Below are 24781 nucleotides of genomic sequence, written 5' to 3' on the forward strand. Positions count from 1 at the left end.
TCTTTGGGACAAATGGATTTTTTTACTACTTTGTATTAAATAGAACTGAAAGTAGTATTCACACTCAGAAGAGTAATACTTGTGAAGTTTTACTAGATGGCAGTCAAATTGTGTGTTATGTACTTGTTCTATAGGTCCGAGATCAAGAATTCCCTTACAGAAGAAACCTGGCCAGAGTCATCATAAATGTAGAAGACTCCAATGACCACAGTCCCTACTTCACCAGCCCATTGTATGAAGCCTCAGTGTTTGAATCAGCAGCAGTTGGATCAGCAGTGTTGCAGGTCACAGCACTGGACAAAGACAAAGGAGAAAATGCAGAGCTTATCTATACTATTGAAGCAGGTTAGGACAGAGGCCAAAAATGAAGTATCATAGATCATGCCAGACACAGAACAGAGATGTGATGGTCATCTGTCTTGACACTCAATTCAGCTTCTTTGGTCTACTTTCTTTTGTACAGATGGGCATTGTTGGTGTTCTGTTGGGTTTTTTTTAAATTTTATTTTGAAGCCACTATACCCAAAACCTGTCAGAACAAACTCAATCTGGAACAGGTTGCCCAAGAGAAATTATGGAGTCTCCTTCTCTGGAGATGTTCAGAACTCCACAGGATCCTGTGCATCCTGCTGTAGGTGAACCTGCTTTAGCAGGATGGCTGGACCAGATGCTCTCCAGTGGTTCCTTTCTAGTCCAGCCATTCTGTTATTCTGTGACTGGTTCATTTTCACCAGATGGCTACAGAGCCTGTTACCTCTAAGTCATTGGGTCAAAGCCATCACAGAAGATAGTTATTCAAAACTGCAGCCAGTGACTTGTTTTCAAGGCTCTGGTTTCAGACTAGTGTACAGTGCATCCTCCACAAAACAGTGCCACAACAGCTGGTATGTCCTGATATCTTTGCCAGTATTCAGACCAGAGGAGCGCAGAGACTAACAACAGGGCTATGCTAAAACTTCTGCCATAGCATTTTAATGGCACAAGGTCTCTTTGAAACTAAGAGAGGGCATAATGATACCAGATGAAAATTGCTTTTGCAGTTAAACACTGTATATTTACATTCAGCACATTTTGTACCAGCAAAAGCATTCTTCTACTGGTGCAACAGCACAGTAGTAAAACATTTGCATTACCTCTGACACACGTGCAAGTCAATTTAAGTTCCTCTGGGTCACATGAATCTGAAGTTAAGAATTATCTTTGAGAGAAATGATTGACAGATATATAAGAGGGGGATGCCTGGAAAAAGACAGAAAGAATTAGAAATTTGTAACCTTTGCATTTTGTAATGTTTCATTTCTACTTAGGGGATTTTATTCATAATATTAATCTTTCCACTGTAATATTAGCAAAACTTGAAACTTATATTTCCATAAAAAGAATTCACAGGTATTTCAGATTATACCCGATTAGGCATATCACAGGCCTTTACCAGCATTAGGCTCTGATCCTCCTGGATCATTATTTATCCCTATATTATTTTAAAGACTTGTTACCAGCTAGGATAGCTCATGTCAGTTAGGAACAGAGTACATGACAACTAATGACACAAAATATCTACACCATCTTATACTGATTTAGCTTCATATAATTCAAGCTCATACCTTAAATTAAGATGATACAACCTGAAGTTTAGAGACCAAGGAACAATTTTTCTTTCATTATCTTGTATGCTCTGTGGAAGGAGATTACCTTCAGCAAACCAGAAAGTGAAGTCTTTTGCAGCTGAAAGTATTGAACTTAGAATGAGGAAGATGTTAGCACTCCAAAGCAAATACTTCCTTTATGCACTGTGTTTGTTCCTGCCAATTACTTCTCAGTGTTCTCCAGTGGCCTTCAATTTAAATTAGGGGCAATCTTACAGGTGCCCAGACAGGAAAACACTGTCCTTATGGAACAAATTCTGAGCAGGCTAGATCAAGTTCCTGGGGCAATGTTTTTCAAGACTATTCCCAGCTTTTTCTTGACACCTTATTACTATTATGGGTTCTCAGTCATCTGGAGGTGTCACAATGTCAGGAGCATCCTGACATCTAAGGAGTATAATTCCAATTACGCTGGTAATAGAATCCTACCTGATGCAGGCAGGGAAATATTATGATTAAAAAAAGATGGTTTATCTATTAGATAATTTCTAGATACTCTCTTTTTCATTACAGCCTGTTTCTGTTTCATCATGATCTCTCTCTGCATTTTCAGACCTCAAACTTCCATTTACTGTAAGCCTCACACTCCTCCAGTTTCATTATCCATAGATGTCCCGATCTCAGGTGCATCAAAATTCAGTATTCTGCTGCTGTAGTTTCTGTGATCCATAAAATGTGCAGTTGAGGATATTGATTTTAACTGCAGAATTCAGATTGTACACAGCCCTTTGATTCAGGGGGATTACTCACCACATCTTACATTGCTCTGAAGAGAGCAATTGGTAAAGAAAGTAGTTTTTGTGTAATTTCATAAGAAATTCCTAAAGGAGAAGAACCAGCTCTTGCCTTGCAGGAGACAGTCAGTGGCTCAAAATTATTTGTATTAGCAAGCACTGACAAAATAACAGCAGCAGCTTTTGTAGTGTCTGTAAATGTGACAGATGCCATTATTTTTATGAGGATTTGTAGCTCTGGAAGAATCTCACCTCCTGGGTGAATAGCACAATTTTTGGTTTAGCTAGTAGAGTAAACTTTAGTGATCTGAAAGGAAGGATATAAATAGCAATCCACTACCAGTATTGAAATACATAGACTAGTATGTAGCTTAAGTAACCTCCAGAATTTACAACAGATAGTGAATCATATCTTAAAAATAGTTCATATTACCTCACTTCCTTTAGGATTCCATGTATTTAGGCATTCCAGCTCCAACTTACACATTTATTGCTCTGTGCACAGCACCTGTAACAATCGCACTTCAAAAAACCCCTCTTGTATATCACCTGAGATATATTTCTCTCCCAACCTTGAGTGGATGCTTGACCATAGATTGGAAGCAGCTCTAGATTTGAAGATGTGAAGTACAATAGAGGGAACATGGTATAGTGATTGAAATTGCTGCAAATCAGTATATGCTGTTTCTATTTAGAATCAAAATCAAGAAAAGAGTCTGTATGCTTATATTTGCCATGTGTATATGCAGCATCCTTGCTTCAAGCAGAAACTCAGTAAAAGAGCAAAATAAGGATTGCCAATTAAAGGTGATCTCTAATTACAGGGTAGGAATACATACAGAAAGTTTTGAATCTGTCTTGCTGAAGAAGGGATTGGCAAAAAAAGCCAGAAAGAAATAAAGGCCCCCAAAAAGTTCTCTGATCCAAATTTACTGTTTTCACCTTTATGCAGTCAGTGATATCCATGCTTTCATGTTGTAACAGGTATTTCATTACATTTTCTGCTAAATCTCGTTCATCTGGATTCATCCTCCTCAGAGATCATATGATAAAACTTTGTGCCACAAGACACTTGAATCTCTTTCCTATGCTATTTGCTCTGTTTCATTTTTTCTAAATGCCACTTTAACCTTTTTATATTCAGTTATTTGAGTCTTGAACTACTGTAATCTCCTGTATGGTTTCTTAATATCCCATTCAATTAGGAGCCTGAGTTGTTATCCATTAGTCATGTAATTGGCTTGTTAGCCTCTGATCTCATTTCTTTGCCTTAGGTGTACATGTATTTGACTAATTTCTGTAATTTAGGGATGCTTTTCCCTATTTCAGTAGGAGTAATGTGCATGCAGTTCTTGCTCTGATGCTGGTACTGAGCATCAAGATACAGAGGTAGTAGCACCTGAGTTTCTGATGCTTTGAATACCTCATCTACGGAGCTCTCTAATTAGCAGAAAGAAGGGCTGGAAGGGCCTTCAGAATACTGTTACATTGGGGTTTTTTTTGTTTTTTTATTTAAGTAGCAGCCTTTAAAATGCAGCTTATTGCTCTTGGTTTAAGTTATCATAAAGTGAGTCATATTTCATTTCTAATCTCATTCAATATCTTTGTTTTAGGAAATACAGGAAACACATTCAAGATTGAACCAGTTTTAGGCATCATTACGTTACTCAAGGAGCCAGACTTAACCACAATGGGACAGTTTGTTTTGTCAGTCAAAGTGACTGATCAAGGTTCTCCAGCGCTGTCTGCAACAGCAATTGTGCGGATATCTGTGACGATGGCAGATAACTCCCACCCTAAGTTCACTCTAAAAGAATACCAAGCAGAGGTCAATGAAAATGTGGATATTGGTACTTCTGTCATTTCTCTCTCTGCAATCAGTCAGTCCACATTAGTTTATGAGGTTAAAGATGGCAATGTTGATGGAGTCTTCACCATAAACCCGTATTCTGGTGTGATCACCAGTCAAAAGGCCCTTGATTATGAACGTTCTTCCTCCTATCAGCTCATCGTACAGGCAACAAATATGGCAGGCATGGCATCAAATGCCACTGTAAACATTCAAATTGTTGATGAAAATGACAACCCACCAGTTTTTCTCTTCTCTCAGTACTCGGGCAGCATAAGCGAAGCTGCTCCTGTGAACAGCGTGGTCAGGAGTGCAAACAACAGTCCCCTCGTGATACGTGCCACCGATGCTGACAGCAACCAGAACGCTTTGCTTGTCTACCAGATTGTGGAATCAACTGCAAAAAAGTATTTCACTGTAGATTCCAGCACAGGTGCAATCAGAACAATTGCAAATTTAGATCATGAAATGATAGCCCACTTCCACTTCCATGTTCATGTTAGAGACAGTGGGAATCCCCAGCTTACAGCGGAGAGCCCAGTTGAAGTGACTATTGAGGTAACTGATGTCAATGACAACCCACCAGTCTTCAGCCAGGCCGTGTTTGAGACAGTCTTGCTCCTGCCGACATATATTGGTGTTGAGGTTCTCAAAGTCAAAGCTTCAGACCCAGATTCAGAGATCCCTCCAGAACTAACATTTAGTATAATTGAAGGCAATATGGAGCATTTTTTAATTGACTCAAGCACAGGGGTACTCACCATTAAAAACAATAGTCTCTCTAAAGACCACTATATGCTAATAGTAAGAGTATCTGATGGGAAATTTTATAACACTGCTATGGTGACAATAATGGTAAAAGAAGCTATGGATAGTGGACTCCATTTCACACAAAATTTTTATTCCACTTCTATATCAGAAAACAGCACCAATATCACAAAGATCGCTGTGGTGAATGCTGTTGGCAACCGCCTCAATGAGCCTTTGAAATACAGCATATTAAACCCAGGAAACAAATTTAAAATCAAATCCACCTCAGGAGTCATTCAGACCACTGGTATCCCCTTTGACCGAGAGGAACAGGAGCTGTATGAGTTGGTGGTGGAAGCAAGCCGTGAGCTAGATCACCTCCGTGTTGCTCGAGTCGTGGTGAGAGTTTACATTGAGGACATAAATGACAATTCCCCGGTGTTTGTAGGGCTTCCATACTATGCTGCTGTGCAGGTTGATGCTGAACCTGGTACCCTGATATATCGAGTGACAGCTATTGATAAAGACAAGGGTGACAATGGCGAGGTGTCATACCTGCTGAAGGAAGACTACGGACATTTTGAAATTGATAGAGGGTCTGGCAGTGTCACTTTAAAAGAAGCCTTCAATTCTGATTTGTCTAATATAGAGTACTTGGTTGTCATTCTTGCCAAAGATGGTGGTAACCCATCATTGTCTGCGTCAGTAGAGCTCCCCATTACTATTGTTAACAAAGCAATGCCTGTGTTTGACAAGCCCTTCTATACAGCTTCTGTGAATGAAGATGTAGAAATGCACATGCCAATTTTAAGCATAAATGCAACCAGCCCAGAAGGCCAGGGTATCATTTATATCATTGTTGATGGAGATCCCTACAACCAGTTTAATATCGACTTTGATACTGGAGTTCTGAGTGTCATCAGCCCACTGGACTATGAAATAAATTCTCTTTTCAAGCTGATGGTGCGAGCCAGCGATGCTCTCACTGGTGCTCGTGCGGAGGTAACTGTGGACTTGATTGTTAATGATGTTAATGATAATCCTCCAGTTTTTGATCAGACAGCTTATAATGCTACTCTGTCTGAAGCTTCTTTGATTGGCACTCCTGTGCTGCAGGTTGTTGCTACTGATGCTGACTCTGACAATAACAAGATTGTACAGTATCAGATAGTCCAGGATACCTTTAACAGCACTGACTATTTCCATATAGACAGCAGCAGTGGCCTAATTTTGACAGCCCGAATGCTGGATCATGAAGTCATACAGCAGTGCAGCTTGAAAGTCAGAGCAACTGATAATGGGTTCCCACCTCTGAGCAGCGAGGTTCTCATTAGTATCTCAATAACAGATATGAATGACAACCCTCCAGTTTTTAACCAATTAATATATGAATCATATGTGAGCGAACTGGCACCTCGGGGTCATTTTGTGACTTGTGTCCAAGCTTCTGATGCTGACAGCTCTGATTTTGACAGACTGGAGTACAGCATCCTATCAGGAAATGATCGGACCAGTTTCATTATGGACAGCAAGAGCGGTGTTATCACCCTTTCCAACCATCGCAAGCAGAGGATGGAGCCCTTGTACAGCCTGAACGTCTCTGTGTCAGACGGGCTGTTCACCAGCACGGCTCAGGTGCACATTCAGATCCTTGGGGCCAACCTCTACAGCCCTGTGTTTTCACAGAGCATTTATGTTGCAGAGGTTAGAGAAAACGCTGCTCCTGGAATCAAGGTTATCCATGTGAAGGCAACAGATGGGGATTCAGGTGTATATGGCCAGATCAGCTACTCCATAATAAATGACTTCGCCAAGGACCGATTTTTAATTGATGCAAATGGGCAGATTCTGACAACTGAGAGGTTAGACCGTGAGAACCCGCTGGAAAGTGATATCGATATATTCTTGAGAGCCCTTGACGGAGGTGGCAGAACTACGTTTTGCACTGTGAGAGTGATAGTAGTGGATGAGAATGACAATGCTCCCAAATTTATGACAGTCGAATACAGAGCAAGCGTCAAAGCAGATGTTGGGAAAGGTTACTTGGTGACCCAAGTGCAAGCAGTAGATCAAGATGATGGAGCCAATTCCAGAATTACCTATTCTCTGTATAGTGAAGCCTCTGTTTCAGTAGCTGATCTGCTTGAAATTGATCCAGATAATGGATGGATGGTCACAAAGGGTAGCTTTAACCAACTGAAAAACACTGTTCTGTCATTCTTTGTCAAAGCAGTTGATAGTGGCATTCCTGTAAAGCATTCCCTCATTCCTGTCTACATCCATGTTTTACCACCAGAAACCATTTTGCCTTCTTTTTCTCAACCCCAGTATTCTTTCACCGTGGCGGAAGACACCCTCATAGGCAGTACTATTGACATTCTCCATGTTTTGCCCAATCAGGGTGCTTTGTATAGCACAGTTAATGGTGAGCTATCTGAAAACAACAAAGAAGGGGTTTTCATCATAGAGAAGGACACAGGGCTCATAAAATTGGATAAGAGACTTGACCACGAAATAAATCCCGCCTTTCACTTCAAAGTTGCAGCCACAATTCAGTTAGACAAAGTAGACATTGTGCTGACTGTGGATGTGGAGGTGAAGGTGTTGGATGTAAATGACAACAAGCCTGTGTTTGAAGCGGCTAGCTATGATGCTGTAATAATGGAAGGGATGCCTATAGGAACAAAACTTATGCAAGTCAAGGCGCTTGATGCAGACTCGAGTGCGAATGGGCAGGTCACGTACACACTTGCAGTGGAATCAGAGCTGCAGAAGATCACAGAAGCTTTCACCATTGATAGCAACAGTGGCTGGATCAGTACACTGAAGGATCTGGACCATGAAAAGGATTCTGCTTTCACCTTTGCAGTGGTGGCCTCAGATCTGGGGGAAGCTTTGTCCTTGTCCTCAACCACCTTGGTCTCAGTTACTGTGACAGATATAAACGATAATGCACCTGTCTTTGAGCACGAGGTGTACAGAGGGTCGGTGAAGGAGAGTGACCCTCCAGGGGAAGTTGTGGCTGTTCTTAGCACCTGGGATGAAGACACGTCTGATGTCAATCGGCAGGTTAGCTACCATATTACAGGTGAGAAACAGCTTGCATGCTTTCTTCCCATAACCAGCTTACTGAAGAACTGTGCATGTGTCCAGTTTTAGGTGAATGTTTAGCAGGGTTTCAGCTAAATTATCACTGTGAATGATTCAATTACATTCCTTTTTTTTTTTTTTTTTTTGGACAGAATTTTCAAATTTGCAGCAAAGCTGAAAAGAGGGAGAGGAATGTGTGTGTGTGTGTCTGTGTGTCTGTGTTGCTCTCTCAATTTTCCAAGATGAATGCTTCCTGATTTGCTGCAGTACAATGTAGTGTAGCCATCAACCCATCATAATTGATATGTCAGCTTGAAAACAATCATGAATTAATGTTTCAAACAAGGGAAAAGGAAAATTTTCTTTATATAGAGAAAATCCTTTTACTTCCAAGCATTTAAATTTCTTTTGAAATGACTTTTTTTTTTTTGAGATAGGAAAGTGGATGCCAGAGCCGTTTTGAAATACCACTATTTGGAATGAAAATAAATAAAAGGCGGGGCACAAATGAATTTTACATTATGGAATGAGGGATGCCATTTATTATCAGCGCTGATTTCTTGCCAGGAAAATAGTAATACACTTGGAAGCACTGGTTAGCTGCCATGCATTGTTATATACAGCATAAGGAAATTTTGATTACATTGCTAATACATTTTTCAGAGCATGGTAACATTGCTCTTTCCTACTGTGTATTTATTATCATTTTTCTCTCCTAGATTCAGCCTAGCTTTTGTGTGAGTATGTTATGAGTGATGGGTGCTACAGTTATTTTTCTCCTTCCATCTTGCATTGTCCAATAGCTTGTGTTAGGGAACAACTTTCTCACTCCCCCCAACCTTAGCAATTCAAGAGCTATTATTAACTACCTAGTAATAACCGAATTATTGGAAAAACCCACATTTTTCACACTGGATGGGATTCAACTTATAAGACCGCACGTAGGAAGCAGGCTGTGGGCAAAAATTACTTAACTAATGGGAAAATAGTTAGTGTATTTTGCTCTGGAAGGTAAAGCTCCTACCCGTTTGTCTATCAAAATGAAAATGGCTGTGAGATGGTGTGTAGAGAGTAGTGTGACACCCCAGTCAGTCACAGACTGCCTGTGCTGCACATCACAAGTGGCATCATTTTCAAAGCAACCAGAAATACGTTGATTAATTGTAACTTGAAATTTTGGATTCAGTTTTAAGATTTGCAAAGACTATGTGTTAATAGTGTAATGAGCTGTAGGATATTAGAAGTAGAGGCAAAAGTAGTCCAGTGTGTAAATGTCAGGATTTAGAGGCACCGGGCAAGGTGCATTAGCTGCTGGTGGCCCAGTTCCCACATATGTAAAAATAAATCAGTAGTGCCTCATACTAGAGATTTTGGGATATTTGAAAGAGTTTGGGGATCCCATTGTAGAAAGTACAATGGGAAATGAAAATCTTTAGGTTTGTAACAAAGATATGTTAGTGTGCTGGGATCATTGGCTTTATTGTGAAGTCTGGCAGTCATCTCTTATAATGCATTGTGCCTTTAGTTGGGTGATGTTTTTATTTCACATACCAGTGCTGTTAATTTAGCAAAAACTGGACTTTTGAATAACAACTGTCAGATATGACTCATAAATTATAGATTATTCTGTACCTTAGTTTCTGCCACAGTTCAAAACATGACAGATATTTTGCTGTTCTGTTAACTTCTGAAAACATTAGATGTCAAAGCCCAAAACTTTCTTAGTGTACAATTACTACAGCACAGAATGGACTCAGAAATTCCACTTCCTTTGAATATATCATTTGAGCTTGGGAAATGCACAAGGAAGAATTAGGTTCTTTTGATTAAAATGTCAAAACATGATAAAATATAGTTTCACTTACAAAATAGTCTATTCACACTTTACCTCAAGTTGATCTCAGGAAGTGCACTTGTGTATTTCATGGAATCAGCTTAGCTAGATGATTATTCAAAAGCTGTGGCTTTCTGAAGGCATTTTGATTGATAGAAACTTCTGTGAATACAGTAAACTCTGAGTAAAAATTATACATTAACAAAAAGGAAGAAGAAGACAAACTATGTCATGTGTATCCACCAAAAACAGCTTTGTGAAAATGCATCTGGAGAAAAGTAGCACATAGAAGATAGATAGAAGAAATCATTATTTAGAAGATAAGATAAATAAATAATCTGGGGCAGATGTGGTCACGGAAGAGTCCTTCGTGCCCTTTTGAGAAGTACAAGTGCCTATTGCAGTCTTCTGCTCAGTCTTGAAAAGGGGTAGTGCAGCCGCGTGTGTCCCTTTTCAGGGCGGCCCAGCCGAGCCCGATGGCACCCGAGCTGCAGTGCTGAAAGTGCACACTCTCTGATCCGCTGTGACAGGGATCGTGTGCCTTAGAAGGCCTTGGCTAGCTCTGGCAGAAGAGACAAAAGGAGGACTCTGACTCCTGGAGGAACTGGGTTTATTGAGAGATAGGGACTTGGAGGAGCGAGGATGTCCAGAAGACAGAGACAAAGGTAACAAGGCTACAGCCACTTTTAAAGAGGGGTGGGTACAAAGGAGGGGCCTGGCCTCCAACCAATAGAGGACCAGGGGGTAATAGGCAAGGGGGAATTGATAACCCGGCTTGACCAACCTGGGGTATCCTGGGGAGGAGCCCCGGCCCCTGAACCAATCACTCGGCCCCCTGGAGAGAAGGTTCTGGAGGAAAGGGATGGGTTGCCGAGTGACAGGCAGGGCACCAGGGAGGAACAGTGCAAAGGATACATTTGGTTGCTAGGACAACAAGGGAGGTCACAAGAAAACAGACAGGGGTTCAGGGGAGGAGACAACCTGGGCAGAACCACAGACAGGGGTTCAGGGGAGGAGACAACCTGGGCAGAACCACTTTTAACATAAAGGGGAGGATGGGACATACATAACTTAAATCCATTTAACTACAACTGATTAGAAACACACCCCAACAGGGTAGATACATTTGTGTGGATAAATAAGTATTCTGCTTGGATTCCTTCAGTTTATGATTGTTTTTCATGATTACTGCCAAGTAGTTGCCTTTGTCAAGTCCACCTTCATTTGCATTTGATGGTAGGGGAAAAAAATTCGCACTTACTCTTGGTTATTTGTCATTCAGTAGCAACTGGAGATGTTCACAAAGCAAAAGCACTACACATAAATCTTAACAGAAAATCAATAGGAAGTGCAGACGACACAAATGCACTTAGGAAGCAAAGTAGTTTTCTTTTGAAGGCTTATTTGAGGTCATTGCCTATATCATTTGGGGCAGTTTGCCTAAAACCAGGGTTCTTCTGATATCTAGCCAATCTACACCCAGCCAGATATTACTGAAATTTAAGAGTGGCAAACCATGAAAAGCCACCAGAAAAATGTCAGCTGCCAAGACACTGGTACAGTAAAGTGTTTTGTGTTCTTCGGTGATGTTAATTAAGCTTCCTCTGGCACATAAAGCCAGGGAGGACAACAGTCTTTAAGCTTGGTTCAGCTGAATACAAGGAAGATGGACAGTGTGTTTTGGAAGAAAGAAGTGGTATTGTACATGGTAGTTCATTTGCTGGGTTGATTGCCCAGTGTGAGCAAAGGTGTGGCTTTTGTTATTTTTTATCATATATTTGATATACTGGAATTCTGGAGAAATTGATATTTCAGTGTTTGGGCAGCCCTTGTGTTGCCAGATGAACACTTTCTACAATGTTATGGTACTAAAGCTAGGAGGATTGGATTTATCATTTCAGAAGCTGAGTAAACATGCAACATCTTAAACTGGGAGTGGAGGATAAATGTATTGATTTTGTGTAATGCAAATGCCTAGAGTTCTAACTGGGAATTGAAAGTACTTAAGTAAATGCATAAATGTAAGACAGAAGCTAAATAAATAAATTAGTAAATATTCGGTCCCCCCTCCCAGATGGGAACATTGCAATGAAAACTGATACTGTTGGCTTCTAGTTTTCCATTCCCTTTTAGTTGCTATAATGGCCTCTGTGTGTGCTTTAGTAATGATGTGTGTCAGGATTTGTTTATTTTGGATCACTGTGTCTCTGCATTTCATTTGTATCTGGCTGTTTTCTTTCTTTACTTCAACTTGAGCTTGATTTGGCTTTGTAGTATTTGCTGACTAGGGAAGGAGGGAGAGCATTATTTAAACTTCAAGTAACAAAAGATAAAAGATACTGCTGATTCTTTTAGCCTCAAAGCCTTTCTAAAAAGTTACTGGAGTGTTTTTTGTAGCTGGCACTTCACTGTTGTGACATTCAAAGTAGAACATAAGAAAACTGCCAAAAGATTTTAAAGAATCCATTAATACATGTAGTCAGGAGGCTTCCGTTTAGAAAAGCTACATTATTCAGAGCGAAAAACTAATTAATTAGAATGCCCCTAGGAAACTGAATCTGCTTGCATATATTAGTGAAAAAGTTAATTAATCACTGCAGAACAAGATCTGCATCAAGACATATGTAGAAGTACTAGGAAATGGTTTCCTGGGCCACAGTGTGGATTTTTTTGCCTTTCCACTTTTGAGAATATTTTCTTGGTTGTGTTTTAGTTTTATATCTCATTATATCTCTTAAACTTTATAGTCCACCTTTGCCTTCCATCAGTGAAGTATAGAGCCAGTCCTGAGAAGCAAAAAAAAAAAAAAAAAAAAGTGCTCATAAAAAAGACATGCAGATAAACCACTATTCCTCCTTATTGCACAGATTTCTTGGTCATTCAGACTGATTCTTTTCTAGTGGAGTAAAAAGGGGGGAAAGAGATCCCAAGGACCATTTTTTATACATATTCCCCAAATTCCTAGGTATGATTTAAAAGCCATTCCATTAGCAACAAAGCAACAGTGATTTTAAAATTGCTTCAAGGTAGTGTTTCTGCTAACCATAAAAGCCACCAGCTGATTTTAATTAGATTTTACCTTTCCTCTTTTCTTAGCAATGGGATGCCCATACCTTGAGTATATTGCTTCCTAGCTGGTCAGGATAGTTAATAATTTCATTTTACAAAAGGACTAATATGCAGGAAAGCCCTGATTAATATCATGAAGCAAAATAAGGATATTTAAGACTACTTTTATTAATGGTTTACAACATTAAACTCACTATGACAAGATTACAGCCTTTTATAAAGGAAAGTTAAGCTTTTTTTTATGCTGGTGTTGAATTGAATAGAAGGAATTTAATGTCAGTCAGCAGGGGTCTGCCTTCTTTGAAGTCACATTCAAGCTCAAGTCAGTGGACAGATTCTCATTTCCTTGGATTGTATTCAGATCTGGCCAGTAGTATACATCAACACTCTTTGTAACCCTCTTTAGGAGAAATGTGTGTTTATATGACACAACAGATTAAACAATGGTGACTATTCCAGACTATCATGGAATGGGAAAACTGCTTAGTTTTGTGATCAAAAAGGGTGGTTTTCTATCAACAGAAAATATTTATATTTGATACATGAGTTTAGTGCTCTGTATGATTCAAAAGCCTTTTATAATTATAATGCCTATCTGACTAATTTTCTGGAAATCCTATTCATTACAACTTGCTTTTTTTGGCACAGTCACAGCTAGCACAAATGGTGACTCTTAACAAGAAAGATTTGCTCAGCCTGACTCAACTGACTTAGTTTTCATATTAAATAGAAACCAGTCTATCTTGTCATTGATAGCTAATGAAGAAGGCATAGATTACAGCCTGTGACCTCTTTCCTGCTTTTTGATGTAGAAAGAAGGTGTGGAATGGACATTTGACTTTTTTGATTGGTTTTAAGCTCAACTTCAAGTTCAGACGTCCTCTGTGCTGTTATTTTGACAAAAAGGCCCCTGAGAACTGACAGAATTGTGACAACAGAAGCATCATATCAGAGACACTAATTGCCTGACAACAGAGTCAACACAAATAAATTCAACCTTGGATTGTCTTGGTTTTTTTAATACTTACTTATGCAATCATTCAGTGGAAGTATTAGAGGGGAAGGTTTAAGAGCCTGGTCTTTCCATTCAGCTTGTACATATCCCATGACACATGTCAGAACCCTGATTAATTTGTAAGCAAATGCACACTAGCATATTTGACATTCTTGAACATGTTACAAGAAAGAATAAGCATTCCCTTTATAGTTTTATAGCACTTTTAAACATGAGCAGCATGGAAAATAGTTCTGAGATTGAATTCCTGCATGGAGACCATAGGAGAAAGCTTAATGTGGTGGGCAGAGAGCTAGTAGCGGGTTGGCTGTGATTATAGTTCAGCCAGTGGAGCATCATGATGCTTTTTAATATTTCCTCACTCAGTTTCTGTAGCACATGAGTTTGCTATGAGTGTAGTGCTCTATCCTCAATTCTTAAATGTGCAGGTACATTTTTACAGACCAAGCTGGGCACAGAAGACTGGGTAGCTGGCTTTACTGGCTTTGGCTAGGGTAGAATTAATTTTCTAAAAAGAATCTGCTATGGAGCTGTGATTTGGATCTGTGAGGTCACAAGGATGTTTTAGTTACTTCTGAGCAGAGCTAACACAGAGTCAAGGCCTGTTCTAGTCCTCAGGCAACCCACCAGTGAGGAGAGTGGGGGTACACAAGGAGATGGGAGGAGACACAGCTGGGACAGCTGATCCCAACTGACCACATGGATATTCCACTCTGTATCGCGCATGCTCAGCATATAAAAGCTGAGGAAAGAAGGAGGAAGGGGAGATGTTCAGAGTTAATGGCCTTTATCTTCCCAAGTTACTGTCAGGGTGACAAAGCCCTGCTTTCCTGGAGATGGCTGAACACCTGCCATGATTTTTTTTTTTTTTTTGCTTATACAGAGAGCTTTTGCTTTACCTATTAAACTGTCTTTGTCTCAACCCATGAGTTTTCTTACTTTTACCCTTCAGATTCTCCTCCTATTCCCATTGGGGAGGAAATGAGCAAGCATCTGTATGGGGCTTAGCTGACTAGCAAAGCAAAGTCATAACATTGGTTTAAAAGATTTTACTGCCTGGTCTGACAGGAGTTTTGGATCAGACACACAGAAAGGTGATTGAAGGTGATTTTTTCATGGACCAGGTAGGAGACTGTACTATTTCAGATAAAAGAGTAAATAACTGTTAGAAACATTAACAATTGTGCCCGCCTTAATTATTGCACGCTTCTGTATGTGGCATGTTCTTCCCTTCCCTTCCCTTCCCTTCCCCCTGAGGATGATGTGGACCAAAACTTTCCCTCTCCCAACATTTTTTTGGCACCATTCAGTTTAGTGATGTGGAAGAGCAGCATTGCCAGAGTCAGTGTCAGTGTTATGTCATGGTAAAAAACTTTTCTGTTTTATCTCCTGCACACTCTTCACCAGCTTTCACTCTCAGATACATTTGATCCATTTGTACTGTTTGTCTTCCCACTGTTCCTCAAATGACCTCTTGTTATTTAATACTAATGTGTCTTCCTGTGTCATGTAACTTTTTTAAAAACTAGAATTTTAATAAGCACCAGGATGGCGCAGCTGTATGATAAAGCTTTCATTAGAGGATTCCTTAATAGAACCCACTTCCAGTCCTTGATTGCATAATCAACAGCTAATGAAATTGTCTTGGTAACAAGAGCTACGGTGTATTACATCCTCTCCTGAGACTGAGTGGAAAGACAATTGTACCAGCCCGAGAGGACTATTGATTGTTCACAGTTTGAATTTGATTACCCTTACGGAGAACTAAAAGAGAGATCATCTTCAGCTCTGCTAAATGGATTTTTTTTCCACTGAAAGTTATCAGTTCACTTTCATACAGGGCATTCGGGGGGCAGTAAACATACGGGGGAGTGTAATTTCATTACAGATTTCCTGAGTCTGCAAGTTTGGGAGCACCAAAAGCTGTGAAAGAAATCATGGCTGCTTAGTGGTGTGTCTCTGTGTTTAAACCAGGTGGGAGCTCTGAAGGGACACCACAGCTCATTGTGTGTTGCCTGTCTTGTTGCAGGAGGGAATCCCAAAGGGAGGTTTGCTCTGGGACTGGTTCAGAACGAATGGAAAGTTTATGTTAAAAGGCCCCTGGATCGGGAAGAGCAAGACATTTATTATCTGAACATCACTGCCACAGATGGCCTCTTTGTGACCCAGGCTGCTGTGGAAGTGACTGTCACTGATGTTAATGACAACAGTCCAGTTTGTGAACAGGTGAGTTAACACCACCCATGGCAACTGACCACTCTGTTGAGAGCAATGCTTTCCCTACTGGTGTCTCTTGCTGGTTGCAAGTATTCAGAATATTCATAGACCATGCTGATTTTCATCGTTATGGTCTTAGTTGAAGAATTTGCAGTGATCTGGGAGTGAAGCAGGATAAAGCATTCCTGTGAAGCCAAGAATGAAGGATAATGGTCTCATAAAGCTTTCAAAGGAGTCTTGTATGCAGCGGCCTTAGTTGGCTTTACAACAGATGATGTGTTGTGAGGTGGCATTGGGCAGCTACTCCTCCCCTGCAAAAAAGAATGAGCTGTCCCTTCACAATCCATCAAATGTCATCCATCTAGTTTAACTCCAGCTTTCCTCAACTTTCCAGATACCAGACATCCAGTGGAAAAGAAGAATATAGCTTGCTGTCCTGTTGTCGAGAATGCATGTAGTGTGGCCTGACCACAGCTTTCAGAGTGCTAGCTGTCTTGTATTGTGTGGAAAGGCAATCCAGGGAACTGATGTTAGTGCAATAGAAAGGTCTGTGTGAAAGAAAAAACACGATACAACCCAGAGTTCCTTAATGGTACTACTCACAGAAAATTTATAAATATATATGTGTGTGTGTGTGTGTGTGTGTGTGTGTATGTGTATTTGTGCATGCACGTACTCATATAATTCCCATTATTACATTATCATTCACTGTTGGATTAGTCTCATTGCAAGAACCACTCTGGGGAATCACAATCTGTATTTCCCTCAAAACTGCTTGATGAGGTGATAAAAACAATTGTTTCTGTTAGCACATTCATCAAGATTTTCATTTCATAGGTGTCAATGGAATAAACAGAAGATACAAAATGGTATTGCATTAATCACCTAAGATGAGCCCTATTCACTGTCATAATTTGGCATTGTTTCTGTGACACTTTAAAGCTTAACATGATTTGAATTTCTAGGAATGTGTTGCATAAAGGAAAATTGTTTCCTGTACAGAAAGATGCACTACAAATAGTTTTTAAAAAAAGGTGGTTCAAAGACTGTAAAATACTGCTACAGCATAACTTGCATGTCTGTTTTTGACTCTAGGTTGCATACACAGCATTGTTTCCTGAAGACATTCCACCAAACAAAGTAATTCTCAAAATCAGCGCTAAAGATGCTGACATCGGGCCCAATGGTGAAATTCGCTATTCTCTTTATGGTTCGGGGAACAATAAATTTTTCTTAGATCCAGAAAATGGTAAGAAGACAACCAAATGTTTCTGAATAGCCTTAACCCCTCTACATCTGGGTACTGGTTTCCTTAATTAGAGTTAGGTTACACGTGGATATCAGGCAGTTGTTCCAGTTCTGGCAGATATGGGTGACCATTTGAATGGCGGCAACAGGAGGGAGAAGGAGGGACATCTTTGCTGGCCAGGTTGGGTGTTACAACCAGAACAGTGGATATCCATCCTTTTGTTTCCCTGCAGACTCCAAGTTAGACCAGAGATTTATCATAGAACCACAGGATATTTTGGGCTGGATGAGAACTTTGAAGGTCATCTAGGCCAAACCCATATGCAGATTCATCTTCAAAGAGATCATGTTGATCAGAGACCCATCCAGTTAAGGTTTCGAGGGCTGTGCCAGTGCCACTGTTTCACCACCCTTATCATTAAAAATGTCTTCTCTTATAGCTAGTCTAAATCTACCCTCTTTTAATTTAAAACTACTACTCTTTGTCATATCACAGCAGGTACTTGTAAAAAGGAAATGTTTCTGTGTTTCTAAGAAGTCCATAAATCTTGAGAGTGACAGAAAGAAAGACTTGGAAAAACATGGTGGTGTTCATATCGGTAAAGCTGTAGGCTGCTGTTAAAGCCACCATGAATGGCTTGGCATGCCTGCACTCATATTGGTACCTCACTTTTTTGGGTAAAGAGGAAGGGGAAGTGACACTGCTGTGAGTTTTTAATCTGTTTGTTGGAATAAGCAATGTTGGTTTTGTTTTCTCTTTCCTATTACTGTGGAACCCATGGTTTTGAGACACTCAGGCAGTCTAGAATTAGTGATGTTTCTACAATAATAATGATAGCTGCTGCTTTTAAATAATTTCAGGTGAGCTGAAATCTTTGGCCCTTCTCGACCGAGAGAAAATCCCGGCATACAACTTGGTTGCCCGAGCCACTGATGGTGGTGGCAGGTTTTGCCAGTCAGAAATCCATCTTATTTTAGAAGATGTTAATGATAACCCACCAGTGTTTTCATCTGATCACTACACTGCTTGTGTTTATGAGAACACAGCCACTAAAGCTTTATTAACAAGAGTCCAAGCAACTGATCCTGATGTTGGTAAGTGGACAACATTGCAAAAAAAAAGTTTATTAGAATTCTGTGGGTTGGTGGAATTGCAGTGCAGATTTGCTTTTCTATTGCTAAATGTCTTCATTTTCTCCTCTTCGTTCTTCTTTATCCTCCCCATTTCTTTCTCTTCTCTTTTTTCACATCAGAATGCTTGCGTCTGATCTTAACATAATGGTGTTACAAACAGAAAGGCATTGCAGCAGCCACAGAAGCAGAAGAAGTGGTCTTCTCTTGATCAGCAATAGCTCTGTTTTGGGGGGGAAAGATCTTTCTGGGGCTAGATTGTAACTTCTCCTTCAGTGGTCTCACCTCTTTACTTGAGCCATGATTTTGAACACCCATGCCTCTAGTTATGCAAATAATATAGTTACATGCCACAGGGACCTATACCTGATTAATCACAGCTTTTCTAGAGTTTTATACTGCAATAACTCCCATTTGTTCCAGCTGGTTACCTTAGCATAAAATTATTGTGCACTGTGAATGTACATTATAAATGTTCTGGTTACTTAACTGCACACTCTTTGAAAGTGTAATAGTTTATTATATGAGGACCTTAGCCTTGAAATGTGGGCCCAATTATAAACATTTAAAGGGGAGTCATTTTGCATAATACAAATGGTGGTAAAGAGTGGTAAAACCTACTGTTGAATATTAGAAAAATTTTTAGGTTATTCACTTGAGTTAAATAACTTTGGGGTTTTTTTGGTTTTTTTTTCTTCCTGTGTTTTGGAGGTGTTTTGTAAAAACTATGGCCTGAGTAGTTTCATGTAAAAAGCAGATCTTTCATTCAGTGAAAAAAAAAAAAAAAAAATTTGCTGAGTTTAGAGTGCATGCTGGAAATTTCAGTTATTTGTGAGGCTGATATACAGGAATTCATAAAGGAGCAGCAAACATTCATTAATGTATCTATGAAGAGCCACATTATATGCCATGGTTGAAAACTCGCAATTAAAATTATGATACTGTCCTGCAGTGAATAACCAATTACTGGTGGTAAACTACTGAACCATCTGAAGAGACAGTGTTGTTATTTTCCACTGTTGTATTAATTGCCATTTTTCCTGTAGGTTGGATGACATTTGAAGAGAGAGGGGACACAATTAGAATAAAAAGTTGTCAAGAAAAGTTCTTGCTAGTGCCAACTTTACATAACAAGGTGGTTAACAATGCAAAAAACCCACAGACTATGAGCTAGTTGCTGTACCTTCCTTCTGAAACTAGGGAAGTTAAAGGGAGGGATGGATGTGATGAATGAGAAGCGGCTATGTACTTCATTAATGCTTAGACCTGAAAATCAATCCATACTGTGTATCATAAGTAAATTACTAAAAAGTCCCTAAAACTGGATTTTGTTCTAATTACTGTTCCGTTAGTCCCTACTAAATTCACTGATTCCCTATTGCTAGATAATGAAAGAGTTCAGGTAGTGTAATGCTCCCATGAGATAAAAAATATATTATTGATATTCCTGATGGGCTGTGATATTCCTCTAAGGCTTTTTGAAGTGTCATCCTGAAAATATCAGTGGAGGCAGTAATCATCGTACAAATAAATTTTTAACATTCAGGAAACAGCTTGTGATCAGACTTAGAATTTGCCTGCTCTGCTTTGGGCTTGAAGGGCCATGTACTGTAAGGGCAGGAGCATGAATATTGAAGCCCTTGAGAGAAGACTTGAGAGAGGTCCCTTTGTGGTCCACAGCTAAACACAATTTAGCAGAATCCTGGGAATACTGTGTTCAGACACTGTTTGATAATTAAGACAATTTCCAGTTAAGAGAAAAATAGGGTTATATCTGCCTTTGCCTTTGATATCTGTTGAAATTCCTGATCTCATAATATCCTGTGAAATTATAGGACTGGACAACAAATTGCTGTTTAATATATTTATAATTTGGATACATACTTAGGAACTAGCTGTACCAGCTGGACACACTGAGGGAAAATTGTGATCCTTCTTCACAGTATCCAACAGAAGAAAACAGTTTTAACTGTTTAGTAGCACACAAGTTCATTTTCCATAACCTCTACATACAGCTGGGGATCTTAAATTACATGATCTCCTGAAGGAGAGAGAATATACCTAAGTCTATTTGTTAGGATATTTTAGTGGTTTTAATTGAAAACAATTCTTTCTCCTATACTGCTGTGATTGAAAAGTTTTAGTATTTCCACAATATGGTATTTGAGACTTATTCACCCACGTGCAGGTTTGGAAATACTCAAACTAAAAAATGAAAGTGAAATGCTGGTTCTACATTTTTTCGAGAGGTTCACAGAAAGCAGTGAATTTTTCACCTCCCACTGTCTCCAAAGCAAAGTGCCAAATTACTCCATTTTGTTCAAATTAAGGTGCTAGAAGAGCTGGAATGAATGCTGAGGTGTAATTACATGAGCAAACCCATCATACAACTGCATATCAGCCTGTTTCAAAGGAATTAGGGTCGTGCTAGGGCAGCGACTCTGAGGGAACTTACATGGGACTTTTTCAAATTTTTAACATCATACTTGCCACAAATTTCAGAATAAACATAGAGCCCCAAGCTGAGGTGCAGGCACATACTCATTTCCAGTGCTGCTCGTGTTTTCTGCATGCACAGAGTGTTGTGGCCTCGCTCACAGAGTACAAGAATGAATGACAGCATCATCCAAGCTCAGCAGTGCTTTAAGCGATGGTTAAATCCTGCCTCGCTTGCAGATGCTGTGCATTGTGAATGACCTCCGTGCTCAGGCCTCTTTCCATGATGATTAATGGTGTAGTCTACCAAAGGCAGGAGCACTTACTGTACTAAAAATGAACAGTGCATTATCCATCCTTCTGCAGTCTTCTTCATCACCACTGGGGCATCAGCCATCCAGATCTGTAGTCAGTTTAGTGATTTCACTGACCAATTGATTTCTTTCTGGGTTTATGATGAATATGAGATTCTAATTTGGCTCTCAATGGGAATAGCCTTGTCAGGCAGCTCTGTCCTGCCTGCCACTGCTGCCTTCCAGCCTCCCTCTCCATTAGTCGATGGTTTCAGCCAATACAGGTGGACTGGGCCATCTTTGAGCCAGCACCTTGTATTGCGTGCAGCCAACGTGCAGGAGTACACAGGCATGTAGGTAAAAAATTGTCAGGAGCAGCCTTTATTTGGTTGCAGAGTTCATGCAATGTGCAGACTGCCCTGCTCTGTGCTCAGCTGCCCCTCAGCCTCACAGCCCTTCCCCAGCCCAGGGCCCGTGCCAGTGCCTCACACAGGAGATGTGGTAACATGCGTGCTGCTAGGAGCCGTCTGGGATCCATGTTTTGGTTTAGGAAGGCAAATCTGAGAGCTTCACTGATGAGACTGATTTGCTTGTTCCTTGAACAGCAGGCATGTTGTCCAACCATCCTGCCCAAGCAGGTACGTCTACAGCAAGTTATCTAGGACTCAGTCCAGATGGCTTTTGGCTACCTCCAAGGGCAGAGAGTGCTGTCCTCCAAGGATTGACTGCTATGCAGCATGAGCACCTCAGAGGTCCTCTGGAAATAACCAGAGACCTGCACTGTGGATACAAACAGAAGCGTAACATCCTCACTATGATCTGTTGTACATGAAAAAAAAAGTGTTACTCCCATATCTTACAGAAGATTTGATAACATTGAGTAATGCAACCTGGAAAAACAATAAGCAGTGTGCTACCTTATTGAAAGCATTTTCTCACTTTTGTGCATAGGTTGCCCAGACTTTCAGATGTGTCCCGGCCTCTGCAGGGCTTGTAGCCTCACGAGCAGATGGTCTAAGGTTTATTCACCAGTTCTGAAAAAAAAGCATCCAACTAGTTTTGGGGTCAGTAGATTTGAATGATGAGCCTGGATTTCTGTTCTTTGTTCCTAGTATTTGAAGCTTTCGACTTAGATGGATGTGAGAGACAATATGGGTGTTGAAAACCTAATTCAGGAAGCCAGAATAAGATTTGAGACCCTCCTACAGATATGTTTATATAGTCAGGTTAAATGGGTTAATTGTGGTTAAATTTGATTCTGTTCTTTAAGCAGTTTTATAGACTTAAATATTATTTGGACCAAGATTTATGGGAAGGATTCAGTTGTCAGCTGATTAGTGCATTTGTGTTTAATATGGAGAGTTTAAATAAATCAAGTCTGTAATCAGTCTGATTCTTGGCGTGGGGAGCTAATTATTCACCTTTTTACACAAAGTGGAAAAGCTGCAGCAGAAGAGACTCAGCCCTTCTGGGGGAAGTCATTTGACCTTCTTAGTAGGAGACATCTGCTTCCTAAACCCAGACTTCTCCAACAAGAATTGATAAGTATACTGGGGGAAGGAGTGCCATTTTCTTTCAGGTTCTGATGGAAAATTTTAAGATGGATTTCAAAGAAATCTGTGTCAAGAAATTATATTTTTCCTGCAAGGTTTGACCTCATAGATTTTGATGTTTCAATAAAGACTTGCTTTGTCGAAAAAAGCCCAAACACAAACACTTACCCTTACCAGGTGTTGCTCACAAGGCACCTGCACAGGAAATAATAAATTTCTTTACTAGGGATAAATGGCAATATGACTTCCCCTTCAGGTTTCAGCCAGTCCAGTCTAGTGTGTACCTACCTCCAAGAGGATGGTGAAGCAGGTGTATTTTATCTTCTTTTTCTTCCTGTCCTATCTTTGTGTCAATGAGAAAAAAGGAAGAAATTACTAAAACAATAAAATTGAAGTATCTACCAGAAATAGGAACCAAGGAATACAGATAGTTCTCTGAGTTTATCACTGGTTTTAGAAAGTAGCATCAGGATGCTGGTAAGCCCAGCATGGAAAAAAAACACTCAGGCTGTTCAGTGGGTCACCACTTTCAAGAATACACATGTGGAACTAGAGTACAGACTTCAGCCTCATCAATGGTGGGCTTTGCTCTTGAAGGAATTAGGGCAATGGAGCCTGTTGCAGTCACAGCTGCCTCACAGCTGGGCTTAGGAAAGTGTAAAGTGTTGCCAAGTGAGATTGCAGGAGGGTCAGAGAGAAGTGTAAGACAGTCACAGCTGGATTGGAGAGCAGCTCTCTGAATTACATGTAATGGTGAGTAACAGAATAATAGAAATGCTGAAGTGGGTGTACCGATTTTGGCATTTTCTGGCAAAACCAGTACACAGCAAACCTTTGCTTTGTGTGTTTGTTAATGTTGAGCATGTCCCTTAAAACGGTATTAGAAATTTCTGGAGCATTCAGGATCTGAAGATGAAGGCAGGAATCAAAACATGAATAAAAAGAATAACAGAGATAATAGGACAGAAGATGTACTACACCTCAAGAACTAATAGGTAGTTAACTTTGGCAGTGTGGCCAGCTAGATGGCATTTCTATGTATTGTCTGAGTTTTTGTAAAATAAATATTACACAATACTCTACAGAGGATGACTCATTCTCTTTAAAATATACATGGTGCTTCCTGTATCTTCACCCACATTGTTTCCTCACAGACTTTTAAATAGTACCGAGGTTAGGGCTCTAATGCAGGATATGAAAGAGACATTAATTATTAATTCCTTTTACTCTACCAATCCAAAACAGCACTGCATAAGCAAGAGGCATAGTTAAAATAGGGAGGTCTGTCCAGTGTCACTGAATCTGTTTTCAGAAAGAATTTGAGAATCAGCCATGGAAGAAAAAAACCAATCAATCAAAAGGCAAAACAAAACAAACAAAAAGCCCAAAGCAAAACAAAACAAAACAAAACCAAAAAAAAAAAAAACCACCAAAAAACAACCAACTGAAAAAAAAAAAAAAGGGAACACAAAAGGCATGAGTGAGCATTACTCTATAGCCTGGTAGTTGATTTGGTTCTGAGCTCTGTTCCTCAGAGCTTATTCAATGAAAAGTAATAGTGCATGATGATGTATCCTTATACTGCTTCTTCCTGGAAAGGTGTCTTTACCGTTAGACTTCTGGCCGGTCTTCCATAAGGAGAGTGGAAGGGCAATGCCCAACATTCCTCAGTTGTCTGGCCAGTCCTACAGACACTTGCAAGTCCAAATTCACTCAGTGAGCTGTTCAGGAGAAGACCTAGATTTTGCCTTCCTAGTAAAGGCAAAAACACTAGTAGGAATGCAGAGATACAGCACACTGGACCCCTGAAAAATTGCCAAATAAAAAAATAATAGGCTCTTAGGAGTTTAGATTTGACTTATTATTAGGAGGTAAATAAAAAGGTATTCAGGCATTTTGAAAACCTCTATCAAAAC

At 40.0% G+C, this 24781-nt stretch overlaps 1 protein-coding gene across 2 annotated transcripts in view; it reads left to right on the plus strand.

The window, feature by feature from the left end:
* Window positions 1-24781, plus strand: part of FAT3 (FAT atypical cadherin 3) — a 331475-nt gene that overhangs the window by 249728 nt on the left and 56966 nt on the right. For both annotated transcript variants that reach the window (XM_041417036.1, XM_041417035.1), the window contains 5 exons: window positions 135-345; window positions 3994-8067; window positions 16017-16213; window positions 17300-17453; window positions 18314-18547. In XM_041417036.1, coding sequence (XP_041272970.1) covers window positions 135-345; window positions 3994-8067; window positions 16017-16213; window positions 17300-17453; window positions 18314-18547 — 4870 coding nt within the window. The remainder of the gene's footprint in view (window positions 1-134; window positions 346-3993; window positions 8068-16016; window positions 16214-17299; window positions 17454-18313; window positions 18548-24781) is intronic.

This window comes from Onychostruthus taczanowskii, unplaced genomic scaffold (genome assembly GCF_017590055.1).
Source record: "Onychostruthus taczanowskii isolate IOZ18803 unplaced genomic scaffold, ASM1759005v1 scaffold54, whole genome shotgun sequence".
NCBI lineage: Eukaryota > Metazoa > Chordata > Aves > Passeriformes > Passeridae > Onychostruthus > Onychostruthus taczanowskii.